Source organism: Barbatula barbatula (assembly GCF_947034865.1).
Source record: "Barbatula barbatula genome assembly, chromosome: 3".
NCBI classification, from domain to species: domain Eukaryota; kingdom Metazoa; phylum Chordata; class Actinopteri; order Cypriniformes; family Nemacheilidae; genus Barbatula; species Barbatula barbatula.
In genome coordinates this window covers 5,721,287-5,746,622 of record NC_136764.1, presented here as the reverse complement: position 1 = coordinate 5,746,622, position 25,336 = coordinate 5,721,287, and the positions used below count along the sequence as shown (strand labels likewise).

The following is a 25,336-nucleotide window of genomic DNA, read 5'->3' as shown; positions in this document are numbered from 1 at the left end:
TCACTGTGGTGTATTATTGCGATTCAACTACCATCTATTGTACCGTGCTCCAACCGCAGTAGTTTACTGAATAAACTTCCAAAGAAGATGAATTATTCTTGATGATGAAATATTTCTCATGTGGTAAAACAATCCTGTAATGATGACGATGGGGATCATGATTGATGCTGATGGTCGTAAAACAACATCATGTTTGATGCTGATGCTGAAAGGAGGATGGTGATGAAGATGACGGTGGTGCTCGTGAAGAGAGGGGTGATGATGCTGATTAGAAGGCATCGTAAGTGCTGTAGTGTGCACTTTGCGTAGCGCCCTCTGCTGCGCGGTATGTAGATGAACATCGGGACTCCTCCCCTGCTGCAGACCCGAGCACATCTCAGGCTCTTCCTGCGGTGTGACAGCGCATTGTGTCTTCACTTGATTTCTTTCTGCATTGAGCCTTTGATCAGAAACACCATCAGCTTCCCAGTCTCCATCATCAGGACGGACTGAAGGTCGCGCGCCTTTCTCTAACAATGGGCAACAGAGACGATGAATACGATTTCTTGTTCAAAGGTAATGCTGCATTCCCCCACACACAGGGGTCGATCGCTCATAATCCAGCCATTGTTCCACACAAACACGTTGATATTACGTGCACGTCAAAGCTTTGCGCGTCCTCAGACGTGTCGATACTGCGCCCGAGCTCATATGTGTCCACATTACAGCTGTCAACGCAACATAAGAAACGGCCGCAGTGGCATCGATACGCATCGGTCAGTAACACATCTGTTTGCGTCGATCAGATCCGAACATGAATTTCAGAAGAACTTTAACACGCATTACGATCACAAGATGTTCATATCAAAGAAGACCGGGATGCGTTGCCTTCTGTGATGTCTTGAAGTGATCTGACTCACACCGTAACCATTGATAACAATAATACGGGTTTTGAATTAGGATCACGTGCTTTAAAACACCCGTGAGATGTATGTAATAAATACAAGCGATGTCTGACATGGGTGTGTTTTGTTGAGGAGAGACGGGCCCACAATAGACCCTTTACGCAAATTCACCGTGGTTTTGAAGGGAAAGTAAAGTAACAAGTTTTTGGTTACCATTTGTATGCCAACAGTTTTACGAAGTAACGTGGTAAACTGTGGTTCCTGAGGGATTTGCGGTAACCATGGATGGTTTATGGCAACCATGGTGTTTCGGTTTCATCTGTAAGTATGTAAAACCAAAGCTCATTGTCGTAAGGGATGTGCGCGCGTTCACGCGGTTACTTTCCTTCAGTGCGCGTCGCGTCGCCGCCCGATCAAAGTCAAACGCGCACAAACTGATACATTTCAATGCATCGTTTTCGCACACGTGTCGCAGTTTACTTTTAGTGTTACACTTCAAACGCACACACAACCTCCTTCCGACAGCTCGACTTGCATGGAAATCAATGCAAACGTCATCGTCTTCACTGCTCCGATGCTGTATGTAGGTCAGAGCATCATCAGAGGCACGGGATCTGATGTCTGCTTGTCTTCTCAGTTGTTCTGATCGGAGATTCTGGAGTGGGCAAGAGTAACCTGCTGTCGCGCTTCACGCGCAACGAGTTTAACCTGGAGAGCAAGAGCACCATCGGGGTCGAGTTCGCCACCAGGAGCATTCAGGTGGACGGGAAGACCATCAAAGCGCAGATCTGGGACACTGCGGGTCAGGAGAGATACAGGGCCATCACATCTGCGTGAGTACACGATCCACACACCATGGTATCAGATAATATTGTCATTCTTCTGTCATCATTAATACCAAAAGTATTACTGCATTGAATTTACATATTGTGTCGAGTGTTCATTTAATCAAACAAATGCACGGATAAATGCACATGCAGGACATGAACCAAGAGTCAGAAAATGCAATAATATATATAGATGTATATGTATAATATGACACAGTAGTGGCCAAAAGTGATGTCCACCTGCCCTTTATTAAACATATTATTTTATGAACGATTGTGTAGGTGTGTCCTTAAGAGAAAATCCACAAAATATAAATAACCCATGAAACTACTCCATGTTTGCTTTGTTTATTGCAAGCTTTGTGTTTTTCTATGAATTTGTATATTCAAATAAAATACATATTTCTTTGTAGTTTGATGCCAAATAATGTCAAGTAAATATATCTTAACTTAAGGTTTACTGTTATCTTAGCTTTTTATACTGTGCTAGGCTTTAATGGACTAGTTTGATGCACTTATGTATTTTGTATTTTGTGGCCTATGTTGTTATAATTGCTTCCAATGCTTTGGATAAAAGCGTCTGCTAAGTGACTAAATGTAAATGTAAATGTAAATCTGCATTTTCAAGATGTGATTCATATTTTAATGGTTTAATCAATCCTGAGGAGCATTAAAAGTAAATGTTGTGCACGCGTTCCATTTGGACATCACTTTTGGCTCTGGATAGTTGACAGACTAATATGCAAATATTCGTCCTATGGTGTGACAGCAAATATTTAGAAAAATACTAACAATGACAATAAATCTTTCTCATGCTTCATTTTATATGATACATATCAATAATACAAAACAATGTAAAATTAGCAGTTTGTTTTCATAATTTTGCGACGTCACGCCATAGGACACGGTTTATTTGTCATCTGCATCTGCTATATGTTAACAGATGTGTGTTTGGTTGAACCTCATGATGAGAATCAACGATGTTCTCCAAGTGCCCAAGATCTGAATTCACGTCTGAACATTCACTGGCAGCATGTTTTTCTCGCTGTAAGTGTGTGCGTGTGTTTGCACGTGTGCAGGTATTACCGTGGAGCCGTGGGCGCGCTGCTGGTGTATGACATCGCCAAGCATCTGACCTATGAGAATGTAGAACGCTGGCTGAAAGAGCTGCGAGATCACGCCGACAACAACATCGTCATCATGCTGGTGGGGAATAAGAGCGACCTGCGGCACCTGAGGGCGGTGCCCACCGATGAGGCTCGCGCTTTCGCAGGTACACTGACTGAACCCACGGGACGCATGGCAGGGAGTGTTGCAAGTTATAGCACAAAGAGTTTTTATAGGTGTTTTTCCTTTTATCTTAAAGCTATTACAATGACATCATCTGTTTCTATGAAAGCAATAGTTCATCCAAATACATGTCACACTTTCACTGTTTGTGACATTTGGTCCGGATTCATTTCGATTAGATTTCGGATTATTTTGGTAATATCAAAAATAGTTTTACAACAGAATGACCAAGAGTTGTATCGTGTAAGAAGTAAATATGTACAATTAGATATAGTCAGAATGAAGTAATAATGATGATAATAATCCGTCTGTAATTTACTCCTCTTGGTTTTCAATACAATCTAAACATCCCTAATTCAGAATGGATTTACAGAAGAACCTAAATCATAAGAGAGAATTCGAACAACATTGTGTGATGTTTTTGCTTAAAACAAGAAAAGCCGTCTGCCAGTGGGGTAAGGAAAATAATCAGATTTAAAAGGAAAAACAAGTTTTTTTTGACCTCATTGGTAAACGGGATTTGTCTATGTAAGCATAAACGTCAGGAACACTTTGTTTCGATTCTCACGTGAATCTTGTTTCAATGATGCTTAGATCATTCTGTTCAAAGGGCTTCGTTCCTAAAAACAATTGCAAAGCAGTTGTAGTATAAATCCTCGCATTCACTTCATCATTCACATAAACGCAGGAATGACTTGTGTTGTGTTTTCTGAATAAACCCAGTATGTGAGAATGTATGATATTTTAAGACGGGGTGATCATAAATACGTCTCTTCTTGTTTACAGAGAAAAATAACCTTTCATTTATCGAAACGTCTGCCCTGGATTCAACCAACGTGGAGGAGGCGTTCAAGAGCATTCTAACAGGTACGCTGTGAACCACCGGAGTCTGATTCACATTACACGTGAAAGCGTGTTTTACTATGATTTTACCACGGTTAAAGCTATTGTTCCAGGGATCTTAAAGCAGAGTAACATCAGTTTAATATAAAAGCACCAGTGATGTGATCAAACACACAAATGTTCAATAAAATATACAATATTAATAATAACAAAAAATATATTAAAATGGTTTGTAAAAGCATGCTGTAGCTGTTTATTGAACGGGGCTCATTTAGATTTAGATTTTGGAGTCTCAGATGTTTCTAATGAAAGCAATCTGGATGTGTAAAATGAATGCAGATTGTAGAGGTCAAATAATCTGGAATTGAGTCAATTTGATGAGAAATGTTCAAGTTCATATTGAGATCTTCATATTGAGACTGTTGAGATCTCTTCTCAAACTCTGATGTCGGACACATTTCTGAGACTCTTTTTCTCAATATCTGATAAGACTTCAACAAACTTCATAGGATGGCTCAGAGATGACGTATTTTTGTTTGCAAAAGCCGGAAGCGAGTTAGCATTTTAGGACTTCTGGTTCCATGCACCAAAATCAATGGGTTTTTTTTGGTCTGTGGTAAACGAAGCCTTTTTATAACTAATATTTTAACATTTTATTCCATGACATAAAATACCCGCATATGAAAGCCTTATCTTGTCTTAAAAACATCGGTTGCTAACAATTTTCTTACTTACTTTGGCGTGATCATTAGACGTCATCACGCATGTAAAGCTCACAAATAATGCAACATTGGCACAAATCTCTTAAAACATAGATGCGGATTCCTTCACGGAGTTATTACATATCACAGTTTTAATAAAGTTTGAAAGAGTTGTCGGAGGCCTGGTGGTGGAGACGTAGATATCGAGAGACCTTAAATGTAGTCCGTTTATAGCATCGTGTTAGCTTTTGACTTCTGCCGATTGTATTTCGGCTTCAAATGTGGTGTTGATTTGTAAAGATTATCTTGATCGTAAACCTTGGTTAATCACAGAGCTTATTTTTTGCGATATTCCAAAAGTCTATGGGAAAAATGCATAGGCTTTCGGTCGAGGGAACCAGCGCTAACTTCCAGGTTAGCCTACAAAATTACGTCATCTCTGAGCTGTTGGATCGAATCTTATCGATTCTTTCTGTTGTTTTCGTAGAAATTTATCGCATCGTATCACAGAAGCAGATCGCCGATCGATCGGCACACGACGAGTCGCCGGGAAACAACGTGGTGGACATCAGCGTCCCGCCGACCACAGATGGACAGAAGGGCAACAAACTGCAGTGCTGTCAAAACCTGTAGCCATGACAACCAACCCCACCCACCTGTCACTCATCTCTAGGTTACTCTACACGTTGTGTCTTATTTGTGTAATATATCTTTTTTTCTTTTAATAGCTTGTCAGCTCACATGTTACTGCCATGAAGTAAAATTTTACAGAACCTGTTTATTGGCTTCCGGAGTGTGTTTAACAAAACTAACAAACAAACATAGTTTTGCTTTATCAGCATTAATGGAGAAAAATGTTTAGATTTGACTGAGATGCAAACGTAACCTGTTTTCAACTCGGGTGTTTTATTTATACACAACGAATGTCTCAAAATGAATCTCGTGAACCCATCAAGAGCGTGTGCATGTCATATTTCACCCCATAATCTTAAAAAAAAGATATTTTAAATAGAGAAACCAATAACACTATTTTATTTATTTTTATATATCTTATTATTGTGATGCAAAATGCCCTAAGGGTCCTAAATCAAGCATCAAGTTGTTCTTTAAACAGTAAAGAGGTGAAGTCACACTAACAGTAACTTTTTCTAAGTGTTTTCTAAGCTGCTAATATAGTTCTTGAGTCTCATATATGTCTGCGAAAAGGGCTATAAGTGACGCGTACGACAGACAGGATGCCCCATCCTCCAAAAACATCTGTTTTCTTTCATTAAATAACAAATACACCTACATGGAAACAATTGTGTTAGACTAACAGTGACGTCACGGAATACAGAACAAATCTGGGTAACACTTTATATAATGCATTATAAAGGGTATGATGCATTATAATTGTTCACAATGTGTGTTGCAATACATTAAATATGTAACAATGAATCAATAAGCGTTATAATGTATTAAGTGTAGTTACAATTATTCACGAGACATTACGATGCATTTGTAAGGTGCATAACAAGGCATTGAAATGACTTTACAAAGCATTATACATGTATGCTTTAAGTAAAGTGTTACCAAAATCTGCTTATATACACAACGGTTATTTAAAAACAACAAACAGCACCTTTTCTTTCGTAATTGTAGATCTATTATTGTCGTACCTCATTGATTCACTGTCGCACATTCATGCACAATCATCTATTTGTAATGATCAACATTTTCAAATGAAATAAATACGATTGTAAAAACTACAGAAACTATAGACCAGTACACATTAAATAATCCCATATGACAACACAGTGCATTATGGCAGATCATAAAGCTCAGAAAAACCTAGGAATCAACGTCTCTAAATGTTCTCAAGTCTGCAACTTGGAAAAACAAAACGTCCGAAAAGGCAATGATCTCATAATAGAAAAACATTTCTCTGTCAATTCAAGAACAAACGATCTGATTCTGAGCTTTGTACTTCATTTTATAGTGCTGTGCTTCTCTTTCAATTATTGTTATTCCTATAAAGATATTCTCAAACATTTGACCCAGTCTTCTGAGCAATAATAAACATGTGAGTGTTATAATGGATGTAAATGATGTTACCACCGTGAGCGGCTACAGGAAACCTGCGCACAGCTGATAACAGACGCCTGCTGTTACTGATCCGTGGTCAGTCAGGAGTGTCTCCTGCGTTCCTGCTGGGGTCACCACCACAGTCATAACTAAAGCTTTCAGGAGACGACAGAAACAACAAAACACACAACGTGCATAAACATGTATTACAAAAACATCACTACATTATATTTGTCTTTGTACCTATGAGATCAGAGAAAAAGACGACGTAATAATTTTCAAAAAAGTATGCCCTCAAATAAAAAGAAAGCTTATAAGTTATGTTTATCTCAAGTATATTTTCAGTTTATAAACTGATATCCATGTGCTAGTTGTGTATGTGTTCTATTTCAATGCTACTTGGGATTAAATTGGACCACTTTTTATTTCACATAGGTGTACTTCAAGGGTAACCAGTAGTAAACCTTTGAGTATAGTTTACAATTACATCTTTCGTTGGTACTGCAACTTTACTACAAGTGAACTTATACTGTAGATATCCTGATAGTTTACAAGTTCAGTACTTGGACTGTAGTGGATTGTAAATTTGTAAAAACATTTTGTGGGACGGCAATAGCTGCCGCCCTCTTGGCAATATACTTTTCTCTGAGAGCAGTATGAGTCGAGCACATTTCTGAGGAGTACGTTTAAAAGAAGTATACCAAAGGCACACTTGAATACACCTCTTTTTTGTAAGAGTGTCTGTTTGTTCTGTAAGTAGGTGCGAAGTCGTGTTCACATTAGGTTTCTAACTTAAATTTACAGAGCTCTCATCGGCTCTTGAAGTTGACGTCAATCGTCTGCTGGTTATAACAGCAGTCAAAGACGCCACACCAAACACAAATTAATCTGAAGGGTATGTTGTGTCGCATGATCATTTCATTTTTTTAAGTTATAACTCTTCACAATTGACTTGCACAGCCAGTGCGATTAAAAATGTAAAATAGCAAAACAATTTCACAGTTTAAGTGACTAACAAAATTTTACTTTAAGCAAATAAACAACAAGAACACAGTGTAAAAGAATCCGACATAACAATGTTGTCCTAACTAAATACTGTTAGGACTCTGTCCTTCCTGTCTCGAGCTTTCGGGCTCCCTGGGCAGAGTCATGACATTGCTACGTCTTTCGGGTTTTTGTTGTGTTATGTGTGGAGACATGTGGCTTTATGTTGTTACGTGATGCCACGTGTCTTCCTGTTATGTCTCTCAGCCCCACCCTCCTATCTCTGGTAATTTCCTAAGGGTTTCATTCCCATCGTCTGTTTGGTGTTTCACTTTAATTAGGGTTTTATTCCCATCAGCTGTCACCACTCTCCCCATGTAATCACTCCTCGTTAGTGTCTCCCTTTATATAGTCTTAGTTTCCCTCTGTTCAGTGTCGGTGCATTGTCTTCTGTTGGTGATCACTGGATGTCTTGCTGTTCTGTGGACTTCGTGTTTTGGATTACCTGTTTCTAAATTTGTGGATTTATATAGTTTTTCCTGTAGACCACGTTTTGTCCCCATAGAGGGAAGTGTTTGTTTGCCTTTGTTTTTTTGGTTCATGTTTTCCCAGTGTGGATGTTTCATTTAATAAAAGTTTATTTACGTTAACCCTTTGTCTGCCTGCATCTGGGTTCTGTCCAAGCCATTTCGTGACAGAATGCACCGACCCAGAAGAACCCAGCAGGCAGCTCTTTTCGCTGCAAGGTCTCGCCAGCCTCGTCCCCTATGCAGCATTCGCCAGGGGAACTTGGACCTGGATGTGTACCTGGACAGGTTCCTGGAGGCCGCAGGGGAGGTGCTCCTCGGGGAGGAGGAGGTGACTGCGGCGTTCAACAGCGGCCTCAGGGTTCCCCTATCGCCAGCGGAGATGAGGAGGCTGAGACCTCTGGACTTTGAGGGCGTACTCCGGTTCGCCATGAGCCGACCGGAGCCCAGGGTCTCCGTCCTACCGAGGGTCTCTTCTCCGTTGGGCCCAATCACTGAGGGTCTCGCCCTGAAGCTCGGAGTCGTGACTACCTTCTCGGACCCTGCAACCTCTCCACCAACCACCAGTCTTCGGGGCAAGCGTGGAAGGAGAGAGTCCTGGGGGTCCTCTTCGGAGGCCTCCAACGCGGAGCCAGCCCCGTCCTTCACCTCCTTCCTCCAGCCGACTACCAGGCAATTGGCTCGGCAGAAGAGAAAGAGGCAACGGAGGGGGGCACGTAACCCAGCCCAGCCGGCTCTCCTGCCGGTTCTCCAGCCGGGTTTACAGCCAGCGATCCAGCAGGCGTCCAGACCTGCCTCTCCGCAGGCGTCCAGACCTGCCTCTCCGCAGGCGTCCAGACCTGCCTCTCCGCAGGCGTCCGGACCTGCCTCTCCGCAGGCGTCAGGACCTGCCTCTCCCCAGGCGTCAGGACCTGCCTCTCCCCAGGCGTCAGGACCTGCCTCTCCCCAGGCGTCAGGACCTGCCTCTCCCCAGGCGTCAGGACCTGCCTGTCCGCAGGCGTCAGGACCTGCCTTTCCGCAGGCGTCAGGACCTGCCTTTCCGCAGGCGTCAGGACCTGCCTTTCCGCAGGCGTCAGGACCTGCCTTTCCGCAGGCGTCAGGACCTGCCTTTCCGCAGGCGTCAGGACCTGCCTTTCCGCAGGCGTCAGGACCTGCCTTTCCGCAGGCGTCAGGACCTGCCTTTCCGGCATCCAGACCTGCCCTTCCGCAGGCGGATTTCCAGCCGGTGCCTCAGCCTGTTCTCCGGCCGGCATCACCTCAAACTTTTTTCCCCCTTGGACACACACCTCTCCCTAGCCCCTTCAAGTCCCCGCCGGTCTCGTCCGGTTGCTTCAAGTCCCCGCCGGTCTCGTCCGGTTGTTTCAAGTCCCCGCCGGTCTCGTCCGGTTGTTTCAAGTCCCCGCCGGTCTCGTCCGGTTGTTTCAAGTCCCCGCCGGTCTCGTCCGGTTGTTTCAAGTCCCCGCCGGTCTCGTCCGGTTGTTTCAAGTCTCCTCAACCTGTCCCACCCTTTTCTGGTGTCCCCAAGGTTTGGCCTCCCATTCCACCACCACCCCTCCCATGTTTGTTGTTTTTGTTGACCCACCCGAACCCCTTCATAGCCTCCCTTATGTTCCCTTTAGTTTGTTCTGTGTTGTGCTTGTGGTGTTTGTCTTTGTGCTTTTGTGTTTTGGCCCGCTGAGGTTTCTCCCTTGAGACGCCATGGGGCGTTTCTGGGGGCGGGGGTAATGTTAGGACTCTGTCCTTCCTGTCTCGAGCTTTCGGGCTCCCTGGGCAGAGTCATGACATTGCTACGTCTTTCGGGTTTTTGTTGTGTTATGTGTGGAGACATGTGGCTTTATGTTGTTACGTGATGCCACGTGTCTTCCTGTTATGTCTCTCAGCCCCACCCTCCTATCTCTGGTAATTTCCTAAGGGTTTCATTCCCATCGTCTGTTTGGTGTTTCACTTTAATTAGGGTTTTATTCCCATCAGCTGTCACCACTCTCCCCATGTAATCACTCCTCGTTAGTGTCTCCCTTTATATAGTCTTAGTTTCCCTCTGTTCAGTGTCGGTGCATTGTCTTCTGTTGGTGATCACTGGATGTCTTGCTGTTCTGTGGACTTCGTGTTTTGGATTACCTGTTTCTAAATTTGTGGATTTATATAGTTTTTCCTGTAGACCACGTTTTGTCCCCATAGAGGGAAGTGTTTGTTTGCCTTTGTTTTTTTGGTTCATGTTTTCCCAGTGTGGATGTTTCATTTAATAAAAGTTTATTTACGTTAACCCTTTGTCTGCCTGCATCTGGGTTCTGTCCAAGCCATTTCGTGACAAATACATTAAGTATCTTGAACATAGATTTTTTAATAGAATGAGCCAATTATTTTGTGTTTTCTGAACTGTTTGAGCAGTTACTTGACCAATTTCCTGGTCTTGTTTTGATTAAAGTGTTTATATAATGTATAATAAGAGAAAAGTTAGATGTTTTTTATTTTCGGAGATACTCCAAAACTGCTTTCCCAAAGGCGGAGTGAATGAGATAAAGCAAAGAAGTTTTTTTTGTTGCTATGCAGGCCTAAATCTTTTTACAATTAGTTACAACATCTAAACAATGATCATTAAAATATTGGCCAAAATGTCCTGTATAAAAATGTCACTATGACATTTACATTTAAAGCTGACGTTTGTGACGTGTTTGTTTTGAACCCACACAAAAGATTCATTGATAACCAAGGGCGGAACACCACCATTCGAAAACATCACAGAGAGTTTAATGTCATTGTATACGCTTTTATTTTCATATGTTTTATTTGCACATCATTTTATTTGTACACACACAGGTTCTCTGACAAATGAACAGATTCTTCAGCGGTAGGACACATGCAGTGAATTTGATGAAAACATCTGAAAATGACGGTTAGAAGCACATCACGCATTTATGATTTCATATGCATTCGTACACAAACACTCACACATTATCAAGACATCTGAAAACTGTGTGATTAGAACGAGAATATTTCACTACACGTTCTTTCAGCGTGTTTTCTTTTCTACTATGTAACACGTGCAGCCCGAAAAATAAAACTCTTATTACTTCATTATGACGTTAAAACATACTGTACATTATACTACAGAGTCTCGCCCCATGACAAACACACAGACCGGGATGAGAGATTTTAATATCGTTTTTAATAAAAAAAGTTTTACTTTTCAAATAAGGCAAATTTATCCTGTCAAATCTCAGTGAATATTCAATAATGTGTCAGGTTTAATAAAACTTCAGCTCTGTGATGACTGATAAGGTTCACTTCAATATAATTGAAGCTTTTCAAGTAATACTTGAGCCCATATTTGACTGAATTTCAATAAACAGAAATGTTTAAAAAGTCTAAGTTAAATATGATAACCCTGTTTAATACTATATCTTTATACGAGACTAAATATTTTAATGACCTTATCTGTGTAACAGCATACATGATATTTAAATCCCATTTCAACATAATGATTTTCTGTGGCCACAGATAAAGCTTAATGGGGGGGTTCACACTAAACGCGAATTAAGCGATTTGGGCGAGTAAATGACATACAAAGTCAACGCAAAGATGCGCACACATGCGAACTCGCGGCAGGCCTTGCGGATGACCAGAATCGGTCGGCACAATTGCCATGAACGTGCTTCAATCTCGTCTTCAGCAGAAGTTGAAAATATTTGTCAGCTCGCGTCACTAACTAACTTTTCCCGCGAATAATAGTTAGCATGGAACGTATTGTTCGCGTTTGGTGTGAACCAAACATTATGCTGTGTTTACACCGAACCCAAACAATCGTGTTCCCAGCTCTTTATACATCATGCGACGGGGACAGTCTTCACGCATCCAGACCCATCACATAGTAGATTTTTCGCTCGACTTAACATTTTTCAACTTTCGCGGAAGATGCGATTGCCGCCCGATTCGCGTCATTCGCATCGCCTGCTGTGAGTTCGCGGCGATTCCCATCTTCGCATTGACTCCGCAAATCGCTTAATTCGCGTTTAGCGTGAACCCGGCGTAAGTCGTTTTGAAATCCGAACATTTCTGTACGATACAGACTGCTCATGTACATACAAATCTCTACGTGTTGTCAAACACTGATAAACACAATAGATACAGCGCAAACAAAATCGTACTACATAAAAAATTTTAAAAAACAACAAAGCCGTCACAGACATCCATTCGATGTGTACATACAAGATGACAATAAATAAAACATTATATTAAAAGGAAAAGTATATCAGCAACTTTCCTCATATGGAAAAAAAGCTTAAATTCAAATTGAAAGGTTTTAAAGTGCCGCTCTGGGTTTAGACGAGAGATGGAATGTTCAGAGTATTTTACAGTACAACACCGTCAGCCTGTGTCATGATCAAATAAAGCACTGATTTCGGAAATGAAAGCATTTATAATCTCACTTCATAATGTGAACGAAACAGAATATTTAATGAGAGAAAAGCAGGACGGGACTTCAATAGTCAAGTTCATAACACGGCTGAAAAGAGTTTGTTTGCAATGAATCGTTGATGGTCAAGCTCATGTCCATGTATTGCTTTATATTTAAAGGATTTGCTATTATTGCCTTGTAGTTTATTGTATTAATGTTAAACATTACAGTTCGGCATAACTACAGCATTAACTCAAGGCAAGATTTTAAAAACACGTTTACTATAGTTAAATCACGGTCACCGCAACTGAACCCTGATTTTACTACAGTAATCATAGTGTAACCATTTTCAGTTAAACTGTTATATTAATGACAAATGTCAAATAAAAGGTTATAGTACACTTTTACTATGAGAAAAGGACGAGATGATGTCATTACTTAAAACTGCCCAAAAGAACGACTGAACCGAGCAAGTTATTATGTTTCCTGGAATAATGTGCAATGATTATTCATGCACAATAAAAACCAGCATTTGATGTAGAAGTCAATTTTGTAAGAATTTTGCATGTTTGCAGGTTATATGAACTAAAAACCAGGTCGATCAAATCAGTCGATTCATTTGATGATGAACAGAAGTTAAGTTAAGAAATTTGAAACAATATTAAGTTAAAGTGTAACCTACCCCGTAACCTGTCCTGTTGTGTACTGTATATATATATATATATATATATATTTTAGCTTTATATCCATATATCAGTCATCAGCTCGTATCACCACTGACCCCAATAAAACCAATGTCACTCCTCATGAATATAGATATTTACAAAATGGAGAAATCATTTTATGACTAATAGAAAAACACTCGACCGAAACACGATTTACTCATTATTACATCCATTCAGCCTTAAATGTTATTTGATTATGTCTTGATATGTTTTGTCACACACGAAGTGATGGTTTCTTAGAGCTTTGATATTTTTATCGCACAAAACCGACGTTTTTTTATCTGCACGGACGCAGGGGAATTCAACACTACAGACTGAATACAGGTAAGTCTGGTCGCAATGCATTATGGGTCATCCGCACATGTCCGGAGAGCCGGTTTAACTCATGAGAAAGAGTCTCGGATGATCTGACACATGAAAACACACATACTGGAGGTATGAAGGGAAGAGATGAGAGCTGGAACCCAGACAAGGAGTTTTCTTTTTTTGCAGAAGTGTCTTTTGTTTCTCGCCACACCGCAGCGCACCCCATCCGGCTTACTGTAAACAGACGGAGAGGATTCATGAAATATTGGCACATGAAAATGGCAGCTGTTAATCAAGAAATATTCATACTTTGGTAGACCAGGATAGCTTGTTTTAGAGAAATGGATATTTGGAAAACAAAACGTACAACTGTGTTGGGTAAGTTACTTTGAAAAATTAATGAATTACTAGTTACTAATTACATATACAATAGTGTAATTAGATAACTGTTCAAATTACTCTCTGACTTTATTACTTATTACTTTCTGTATCTTATATAAAGCGATTCAAGGAGAGACACGAAACGGCTCTTTTAATTCGTTCAACTAAATATGTAATAATAAATAAAAATGTATTTATTTATTATTATATCCATAATAATTTATTATTTATTTATTTTAAACAATATTTCTAAAATAAATATTATATCATTTATTTGGTAGCTAGTTCCAACCAACAACGTCGTGCCGATTGGTGGGTGAGGTATTTGTCCCGCCCCTCCTGAATTTTTATTGGAGGGCTGAGTAAACAGTGCAGTACAGTGTTTTACCCAAAGTTGAATTTTTTTTAACTTCTAGTGACCAGAAAGAAAAACGCCAAAGAAAAGTGAAAGCTCCAATTACAAACAATTAAAAATACACATACTTTACACTCTCTAAATTCCCCATGTTAAATGAATAATGTAGCCGACATATTAGTATAAATCGGTTGGTTTTTATCCAAATGTACGTTAATGATATTAAATGATATTTAAGTCAATCTTTTACACCAAGAAATTGCTCTCTTCTATAGTGCAAGGGGTTGTGGGCAATATCACAAAAAACATGATCCATACTTTGGTAATTCACCAGATATAAAAAAACCATCCATGCTGTTGCATACTATTTTCATCATACAGTACTTGAGGATGCTTCAGTCTGATTTTGAATACTATGTAGTATGGATTGGGATACAATCGCTCGCTTACACACAGGAACAGCTCACGTAAACACCTAAATATTTTTATATTTCCTCACCTTCTTATAATTAAAATAAATGAATAAATCCTGAAGAACCTTTCCCTTGTAATGCTCCTTTCACGTGACCACATCAACTTCATCGAGTGTAATAATAATGAAATAAATATAACTTTTGGTCATTTTCTGTTGGTTTTGTGCTGTGTTTCTACCAGCACACTCACACTTACTGTGTCTCTTTCCTCATCCGACACATGATGAGATTCTGAGTCATAATGCAGAGGGGAATAAACCCAGCTCCTGTCCTCTGGAGGATGCCGCTGATAGACACCACACCAGCAGAGGGCGACAGACACACGCATGTGTACAGAAAGCACACAGAGAGAGAGACAGGACAGGAGATGTGCGGAGGGCATGAAAACAGAAACACACGAAAGAGCAAACGCATGAGGTGCCTTTAAAACATTCAGTGGAAATAAACTGATCAGCTGGTCAAACCCGTAGCTGTGTCTGAAATGACATCCTCTCATACTTCTCACACTGTTTCACGAGCATGCATACTGTGTACAGAAGCACACAAATGACACACTACATCAGTCAAAATGCGCAGTATCCAATCAAACATGGCATGCTCCCACAATGCACTGCGCTCAATTTGATCTTTTAGAGTGATATTCACCTTCTTAATTCGTTATTTTAATTGGACTCAGATTTGTACATGAAATAGATTAGAAACACAAACTAATTGTCTATGATGACTTAAAGTCGGCATGAAACAGTAGTAGCGATTGTCTTCATTTTCGTATCGATGAAACGACTTCATTTAGCAGTGATGGGGCAAGCTAACATTTACGTTTGCAGCTTGAGTTGTTAAATACAGAAAAACACGTAATTTATTTAGATAATTCATTCTGAAATGCGTATGAGTACACCAGATGCTATCGCGAAAATTATGCCACGGGGCAGGGTGGGCGTCTCTGCGCGGCCTACGGTGTGCATTTCTGCACAGGCTGCGATGTGCATCTCTGCGCAGGCTACGGCGAATGGTGTTCGCGTCTCTGTGCAGGTTACGGCGCATGGGGTTTGCGTCTCTGTGCAGGTTACGCCGCATGGGGTTCGCGTCTCTGTGCAGGTTACGGTGCATGGGGTTCGCGTCTCTGTGCAGGTTACGGCGCATGGGGTTCGCGTCTCTTTGTGCAGGTTACGGCGCATGGGGTTTGCGTCTCTGTGCAGGTTACGGCGCATGGGGTTCGCGTCTCTGTGCAGGTTATGGCGCATGGGGTTTGCGTCTCTGTGCAGGTTACGGCACAAGGGGTTCGCATCTCTGCGTAGGCTACGACGAATGGGGTTTGCGTCTTTGTGCAGGTTACGGCGCAGGGTGGGTGTCTCTGCGCAAGCTACGGCGCAGGGTGGGCGTCTCTGAGCAGGCTAGGGTGTATGGGGTTCGCGTCTCCGCACAGGCTACGGCGCATGGGGTTCACGTCTCCGCGTCTCTGCGCAGGTTACGGCGAATGGGGTTTGCGTCTTTGTGCAAGTTACGGCGCAGGGTGGGCGTCTCTGCGCAAGCTACGGCGCAGGGTGGGCGTCTCTGAGCAGGTTACGGCGCAGGGTGGGCATCTCTGAGCAGGCTACGGCGCTGGGTGGGCGTCTCTGCGCAAGCTACGGTGCAGGGTGGGCGTCTCTGCGCAGGCTACAGAGCATGGGGTTCGAGTCTCTGTGCAGACTACGGCGCATGGGGTTCGCGTCTCTGCGCAGGCAAGGGTGCATGGGGTTCGCGCCTCTCCGCGCAGGCTACGGCGCATGGGGTTCACGTCTCTGCGCAGGCTACGGCACATGGGGTTCACGTCTCTGCGCAGGCTACGGCGCATGGGGTTCGCGTCTCCGTGCAGGCTACGGGACAAGGGGTTCGCGTCTCCGTGCAGGCTACGCCCACAGGGTGATAAACACGCTTTGTTCACTTATTCACTAAGGCCCTGTTTCACAGACTTGGACACAGACAAGATATTTATGTCACTTTTATAAAAAAAGCCTTAGAAAAATACCGAACTGGTGGGCATCTTGAGACAAAACAATGCCGCTGATATATTCTAAGGTACTTCGGGGCAAGTTATGTTGCGTTAAGGTCACATATTTATTTTAGTATGGGACTAGCCTTAAGCCTTATCTGTGAAAGCAGACCTCACAGACGATGTTCACGCTGTCTGTGTTCAGAGCTGACAACCGCATTTATCTAGTATAGTACGGTTACTAACACTACTAAGCAGCGTACACTTCTACACACCACTAACACTATGTCGTGAACACTAAATCACAAAGGATCTATTTGATAGTTAAAGGGAATCTACTTTAATCTGGAAGAAAACTTTTTAATCTATAATAAAAACCTCACGGTGAACTCTAAATCTAAAGTAATCTAGAGTTTCCCAACCCGAGATGTAATGGAAAAGATTATCCTTACGCAAAGAAAATATATATATTCTTCTAAATGAACTTTTAATGTATGAAAGCATTTCATATATATTTGAAAATATCTAGAATAACACATTAGAATATAATACATTACAATTTATTGACTAATAAATACATTATCATTCCAAAATACTAATACATTATCATTCCTCGATTCCAAAATATGGAAATGTATTGTTAAATATGATCCATTTTTGTTATACATTTTTTGTTAACACTTCACAATAAGGTGCTGTTAGTTCATATTTTGTTCTGTAAGGTACATACTGAATTAAAATGTGTAATTCTTTCAAAACAATCATACATTTATTCGGATCTAATTTTCAAAATAAGTCCAATTTGAAAAAGTGATCTCGACTATGTCTCAACAGAGTAAGGAAGACGCCAGTCTGCATTTACAAGTGTCATCGTGAACATTTATCGTTCGATTCTTTTTTTAAAGCAGTACACCAGAAAAACACAACAGGCTGATCGGCTTCTTCCGTAAAACACAACCGAGAGTCTCAATACAGCTCTTCTGAGACTGCCAAGTCAGGTTGGGAGACTCTGCAGTGAAGAACCCAGAAAACAGAGAGAGACACACACACGATCACTTACAACACTGCAGGAGCTCAACGGTCTCCTCTGAAGAACAGGAGAATACAGCCAATATCTGCCTTCAGCATACTGACGCACGAACGCACACACAGAACAGAAGGGAAAGGAACAGAAAAAATGTGATGGTATTTAATGAAAGTAAATCAAGAGAGAAGATGAGCACAAAGAGAACGTATGTTTGAGATGTTTTTAGACTCCACCATCACCAGTTCTTCTTATATTCAACCCCACATTAGCTTCATTCCTGATAGAGGAAACTCACATTTCTAAATCCTGTTTCACAAAAGCAATAAAGCATGAAACTTGACTATATCGCCGATTCTGTCACAATGCTGCATTGACCAATCAACATCAAGGATCACAAACGTTTTATGATCAGAAATGTGTCCGGGGCTTAAAAACATCATTTAATGTTGATGCTAAAGCTTTAAAGATGGATTGTTTACAGAAGATGATCATAAAGAACAGATATGATCAAACCCTTTATGTGATGCTGTATCCAAACACAAGAGAGAGAGAGAGAGAGAGAGAGAGAGAGAGAGAGAGAACAAATGTACATTTTGCTTATACTTAAGTGAATTTGTTTATTTACATCAACTTTAGTTTATAATTAATTCTATATTTTATCTTTAAGTTAGCACCTTCTTTAAATGTCAGTGTCATGTTTGTACTGATTGTATGTCTTTTTGTTATATGTTTAACGCTTTGGCAATATTGTAAGAACTCACAATATTGCCAATAAAAAACAATTCAGAGAGAGAGAGAGAGAGAGAGAGAGAGAGTAAATAAAAGTGATGAGTCAGATTTTCTCCAGCTGTGAGGACATGACAGAATGAGATGAAAACACACACACACACAAACACGCACGCGTAAACGTGTGTGTGAATGTACAGTGTGTGTACTATTCTGTGTATAGGTGTGAATTTATACGTGTACTTAATATTTGCATCACTATGAGTGAGTGCGTGTGTGTGTATTAATGGGAAAACTTCACATTTCTTCAAACCAAGTCCAAATGATTGCGATTCCTTTTCTAGCATTTTTTCATTTAAATAAAGTGTAACTTCTGAGATGATTTTGCTCATTGAAACAAAAGGCTGTAAATCCTGACACAAGATCATCACAATCACGTAATCCTGTCCATCATCCGCTCAAAAGACAAAAAGAAAGAATCAAACACAAAGCACACGTCTCTCAGTTCAGTCTCAGACTTACGAAACAGATGTCAGATGAGTGTGCGAGTTCCTCCTCCAGTGATTCACGGCTGTGAGACTGTGAGATCTGGAGTGACGTCTGTTCCTCCGATGCGGTCGTGTCGACGGGAGCTGTCGATCGGGTGGGTGTGTCCTCAGGAAGTGTTGCCCGGGTAACGGATGCTGATGCTGCGTGTGCTGGAGGAGTCGTTTCTGGTTGGAGGTTGTCAGTAACATCAGTGTCCGGTGCTGGAGTCGGGACGTCCACTCTGAAAAAAGAAAATCAAAATGTGGTCGGAAATAATCGGTTCTAAAAGATGGTCACTAACTGAAGCAAGTTTTCAAGGTCCATGAAGAACTTTTGCGTTTTAAAGAACCCCAAAACAACATATATGAGTAACTTAAACTCAAAAGGGTGAATTTGCATAAAATGAATGAAAATTCTGACAGAATATTTGAGTGTTTAATGTTGACAGCAGAGGACATGAGAACAATCCCTGATCCTCGTATTTTTAATAAACTATTATCACAAATAAATCAAGAAAGTAAGAAAATCTGAACCCCTGTGTTGTAATGTATGATGTTTCTTTGTCAAATAAAGATATCTTTTATGTCAAATAACAAAACTGAATTGCATTTTTTGCAATTCCGAATCAAATAAAAAGTGTTTCATATAAACAAACTAAGACTTTGTCTGTGCTTTTACTAACTTTTATGTGTTTAAGAAATATCAGCACATGATCCACGTTTACTATCTGCTGTTCAAAACGTGTACATCGATTCTCTTAACGTCTCAACCGATCCCTTAAAATGATAAGACGCATTTTCTGCCGTACAATACTGTACTCAAACAGTCGAGCTTCCATAGAGAAGAATGAAGTATGTACTTGGTGTCTGAAGATTCGTCCTCCGGTTCCTCGATGTCTCTCTCTCTCTTCACCTCCACCTGTACAGTGATGGTCTGTTGATCCTCCTCATGAACATCAACCACCTCCTGTGTCCTGAAGAACGCACGACACCAGCGGATCAACACCGACACTCCAAATCAACTCAACAGTCTGTGTTCGAGCATCACATAAGCACACACTGCTCACCTTCCCTCTGAGTCTTTCACAGACGACATCGTGTGCCTCCTGTGAAGTCAAAAGAAAGAGTTTAAATACAGTCCGCGATCACGTGGCCAAGAATGCTTTGGTTACGAGCGTTCCTCTAAACATCTTTCGTTGTGCTTGACAGAACAAAGAAACGTATACAGGTTCAACTCGAGGACAAAGAACAAAACGCATCATGAACACATGTGTTTGTGTGACGCGTGTCACCTGTAGCGTGGGTGCTCTGTGGTGTCTGATGGAGAGCATTCTGGTATAGATATAGAGTTGTTAGAGGACAGTGTGGTGGCTACAGACACGGTGGTCGCTTCTTCAAATGATGGAGGGGTGCAAGATGGCAGACCTGAGAGAGAAGAAAAAATTAAACAAGAGCGACAGCCCCAACAAAACAATGGGTACGGTTTGAATATCTTAAACAATGGAAGTTCCATTGTTTACCTCATTTGTAAGTCGCTTTGGATAAATGCTTCTGCTAAATGTTTAAAAGTATGCTCTTTAAAGTAAGTATTAGTATACTTGTAAGTGTACTTTTAACATGTAAATATGTTTCCATATGATACCCGTCATGTCATACTAACTGACAAAGTAAATAATGTGCATTATTGCCATGTACTCAACATTCAATATTCTTTGCTTGCTATTCCGTATATGGGATCATTTATCTTTAAATATATAACAAAAAAATTGTTAATCTCATCTGAAACAACCGAACATTGGAAAAAAGTAAACTATTAACTATTAAGAGTACTTTTAGGGACCATTCACAATTCGCTTCCTTTGCGCGTGCAAAAAGAGAGCGTTGCACGCATTTTTCTAGGGTGAGACCCCGCTGTATCGAGAAAAATATTTCAACTTGTTTTTCCGCAATGTCCGCCAGGTTTTAGACACGAAATGTGAATTGCCCCTTAAGTGTACTTTTAAGTGTAACAGTAGTAAACTTTGAGTACACTTCTTACTTGAGTACGACTATGTTTTCTGTGAAATACATAAAGTCTATTAACTAACAAAGTACGCAGAAAGTATACATTCTTATTTTTATCTCAAAAGAAGTATATCAAGAGTACACGTAAATAAACATCTTCTTATAAGGAAAATTAAGATCAAAAGATGGTTGCATTAATAATTTAATTTAATAAGGAAGCAAATGTTGTTTTGCGATTCATAACTTCCGTCTCTCTATCGCCATCTCTGTTTCAACCGTAAAAAGGTTTTTGTACACATAATTTTAATAATCTGAGTTCATTTATTCACACTGAAAATGGATGTGTACTTGGTAGTAGACGACACATTTTGGCAATGCAGTATATACAGTAAAATGTTCAAATGAAGAGTTTGGTTCCAAAAGTCAGAAACAGAAATTGTTTTGTTTTGATTGAACTCAAAGAACACAATGAAAAACCGAGTTATCTCATTTTGGAACCAAACCTTTCAAATATACTGTGCCGAAAAACAACAATAATGTCAAACGTTATATCAGTATCGTGACATATTCTTCACCATCGTTTTCCAGCACCGGGAAGCTTCGAGCTCCCCTCAGATCATACGTGTTCTCATCTCTCTCTGACAGAAGCTGACTGGCAGACCAAGCTGGACCGCTGAATTTGGGCACCGTCAGTGCCGCGCGGCCCTTCTTAGCAGGAGATGCTTTCAGTGCTGAAGAAAACACAGGTTTACAATCAGCTTTAATGTGTCTCCATCGGCTGGTTATTCAACGTCTCAATAACACCATCTGTTACTCACATGTGCTCTTCTTAAACACAGTGCTGCTCATGAATCTAAAGAAACGATCAGCGTAGAAGTTCGGCCGGTGAACAGAAACCGTGTCCTGACACACGAGAGAACATCAAAATTTCTTACATTTTCATCACATCCGATAAGAAAAATGACAAATAAGATATCATTTATTTCTCTTTGACATCAATGAGATTAAATGGAAAGCAAATGAGAACTTTTTCTTAAGTCTCAGATGTTTCTCCTGAGAAAAAGAGTCTCAGAAATGTCATAAGAGTTTGAGAAGAGATGTCAACAACGTCTCAAACTGACCTCAGATTTGTCTCGTCTGCAATCAAAACGCAATAGTATTGAAAATGTCAATACAGGGGTTAAAGCCTGAGCCTGAACTTTCTTTCCAGGGTTGCGAGAGTATTTGAAAATGATTTCCCTTGAAACTAACATGTAACATGCAGTTTTTGCAAGTTCTCAGACAGACGTTTCTTAAACTTTCATGCTATGCTGTGTAAATGAATCACAGAATGACTCGAAAGAAGTGAGGGCATAACCCACAGAACCAGTTGTATGCAATTATAGTATATTTAAACATAGATCAGGCATGTGATCAGCCAAGGACAAAAAAGGAAGACTGCACGCACCCTCATACAACCTTTAACAAAAAAACCTTAACAAAAAAAAACATTGAGGGGACAACATCTGCTGACCCACAAGAGAACAGAGAAGAAAAATAGAGAAGATCAAAGAAGAGAAGAAATGACAGAACAGAGGATCAGGAATGGAAAGAGATGTGAACGGAGCTCACGATATCTACAGACTGACCAGAGAAACCAAACACAACAGATCGATCCTTATCAGACTCTGTCTACACACACACACGTCCACACACATCCTTACAAACACACGTCCACACAAACACACGTCTTCACACACACACACGTCCAAGCGCGTCCAGACACGTCCACACACACACACACACGTCCACACACACGTCCACACACACGTCTACGCACACACACGTCCACGCACACACACACGTCCACACACATCCTTACAAACACACGTCCACACAAACACACGTCTACACACACACACGTCCACACACACGTCTACGCACACACACGTCCACGCACACACACACGTCTACACACACACACGTCCACGCACACACACACGTCTACGCACACACACGTCCACGCACACACACACGTCTACGCACACACACGTCCACGCACACACACACGTCTACGCACACACACGTCCACGCACACACACACGTCTACACACACACACGTCCACACACATCCTTACAAACACACGTCCACACAAACACACGTCTACACACACACACACGTCCACACACACGTCTACGCACACACACGTCCACGCACACACACACGTCTACGCACACACACGTCCACGCACACACACACACGTCTACACACACACACGTCCACACACATCCTTACAAACACACGTCCACACAAACACACGTCTACACACACACACACGTCCACACACACGTCTACGCACACACACGTCCACGCACACGCACACGTCTACACACACACACGTCCACACACATCCTTACAAACACACGTCCACACAAACACACGTCTACACACACACACACACACGTCCAAACGCGTCCAGACACATCCACACAAGTACACACACACACACGTACACACACACATGTCCACGCACACACACGTCCACGCACACACACATGTCCACACGCGTCCAGACACATCCACACACGTCCACACACGTACATACACACACACGTACGCACACACACGTCTACGCACACACACATGTCCACACACGTACACACATACACACGTACACACACACACGTCCACATAAAGAGATGTCCACACACACACGTCCACATAAAGAGATGTCCACACACACACGTCCATAAACATTAACACACATCAACACACACACGTCCACACACACACCATTCATTAATAAGAAGGGTGTGAGTTTATCCTGATGAGCACAGATTCTGCTCCACATTCAATATTTACCTCCACAGACACAGAAGAGAAGCAGACCAGCGGAACCCTACACTAACACAACCACCTGACACCATCTATAACATGACTCCTCACTTAAGCAATAACAGCTGAATGTTCACACTCACCCCATCATGAACCAGAGCTTTCCATGTGTGCTCCAACTTCTTGATCAATCTAAAGGAGAAAGAGACAACATGTCACACATTTAGTGATGTCACTTCACATAGCTGAGGATGACATAACCTGTTGATCGATCAGTGCGTTGGATTTGTGTTCTGATAAAGAAATGTTTCGGACTCAATGTGCAAAAGCCTTCAGAGTAAATGAATGTAATACCAATGTAAATGAGTTTGTCTTTGTTTTACTTTAATGATGTTGTGTTTTAATCCAATATGAACCATACACTAAAAAAAAAAAGGGAAATATTCTTATTTATTTGTGAACGTGGGCTATCTGTCTAATTTCGTTTTTCAGAAAAAGTTGTATTATAAAGTTTCAATAAAAGTATGCTTAACATAGGCATCATTGTGTTTTTATTCAATATTAACGAAACCACAAACTAAGCATTCGTTTTAGTAAGTGAGAACTTTTGTTTATTTGTGTTAAACAACAAAGTATACATGTTATATATCATGCCATAGGCCTTATTCGTTTTGATAATAATGAATAATGTTAATAATACTTTTTGTTGAAGGAAAGGGAATAATCTAAATGTCAAACATTGAAGATCAAAATAAATATATTACTCACTGGGAACATTTCCTCACCTGCACATCTCTAATGGGCTACAACTCGAATATTACTTATATTTGGGATATACGTTTTATTGCCAAACAGATCTTGCATACACAAATGTGCAGTTGCGCCCCTGGCTCTTCTACCATAATTCACCAGATGATCGTTTGTCTACTTTTGTGATTCTGACAGCGATTGTTTCTTATATTGCGCCATGGGACTTCTCTGTGCCTCTTATTTTTGTTTACTCAAGTTTTTCTTTCCTGTATCTCAGTGGTAAGAGCTTTGTGTTAACAACGCAGGGTTGTGGGTTCGATCCCAGGGGATTGCAGATACCTATGTATAAATGTATAGGATAATGCAATGTACGTCGTTTTGGATAAAAGCGTCTGCCAAATGCCTAAATGTAAATGTAATGCATCTGAAAACGGGATATTTTCTGATACAGACACTCGAATCCTAAAATATGAATTCCTGCATTGTTTGCCCAAAACACACTACAAAAAATATATTTAATAAAACGTAATGGTTTCCAGTGGAGTTTTAATGGAAACCATTCTTTCAGCATGGTAGTCATACTTTTGTGTGAGGTAAAATGAAAAAAAAAATTCAAAAGGTAAAATGAATGTGCTAAAGATTAGCACAAATGACTAAATGACTAAATGTAAATGTAAAGACAAAACACAATTTCGGTCCTCGCAAGTAGTGCAAAATCAAACTCATTAATGCTCAGAAGCACTAAATTTACTTTCAGCA

General features: G+C 40.8%; 2 protein-coding genes across 2 annotated transcripts in view; one reads left to right on the top strand and one right to left on the bottom strand.

Moving 5' to 3' along the window:
* The first annotated feature begins 273 nt into the window (after positions 1–273).
* Positions 274–5,324, top strand: rab11bb (RAB11B, member RAS oncogene family, b). The gene is made up of 5 exons (XM_079451907.1): positions 274–555; positions 1,522–1,717; positions 2,791–2,984; positions 3,788–3,868; positions 5,033–5,324. Exons 1-5 carry the CDS (start codon positions 516–518, stop codon positions 5,176–5,178), a joined length of 657 nt encoding a protein of 218 aa, XP_079308033.1. The 5' UTR covers positions 274–515; the 3' UTR covers positions 5,179–5,324.
* An 8,405-nt stretch (positions 5,325–13,729) lies between these two features.
* pip5k1cb (phosphatidylinositol-4-phosphate 5-kinase, type I, gamma b) overlaps positions 13,730–25,336 on the bottom strand; it is a 31,956-nt gene continuing 20,349 nt past the window's right edge. Inside the window, exons 9-18 of the mRNA XM_079453632.1 lie at positions 23,971–24,022; positions 21,831–21,915; positions 21,588–21,743; positions 20,301–20,433; positions 20,076–20,114; positions 19,869–19,982; positions 19,004–19,250; positions 17,789–17,857; positions 14,953–15,042; positions 13,730–13,781 (exon numbers count right to left, since the gene is read on the bottom strand). Coding sequence (XP_079309758.1) covers positions 13,779–13,781; positions 14,953–15,042; positions 17,789–17,857; positions 19,004–19,250; positions 19,869–19,982; positions 20,076–20,114; positions 20,301–20,433; positions 21,588–21,743; positions 21,831–21,915; positions 23,971–24,022 — 988 coding nt within the window. The 3' untranslated portion in view covers positions 13,730–13,778. The remainder of the gene's footprint in view (positions 13,782–14,952; positions 15,043–17,788; positions 17,858–19,003; positions 19,251–19,868; positions 19,983–20,075; positions 20,115–20,300; positions 20,434–21,587; positions 21,744–21,830; positions 21,916–23,970; positions 24,023–25,336) is intronic.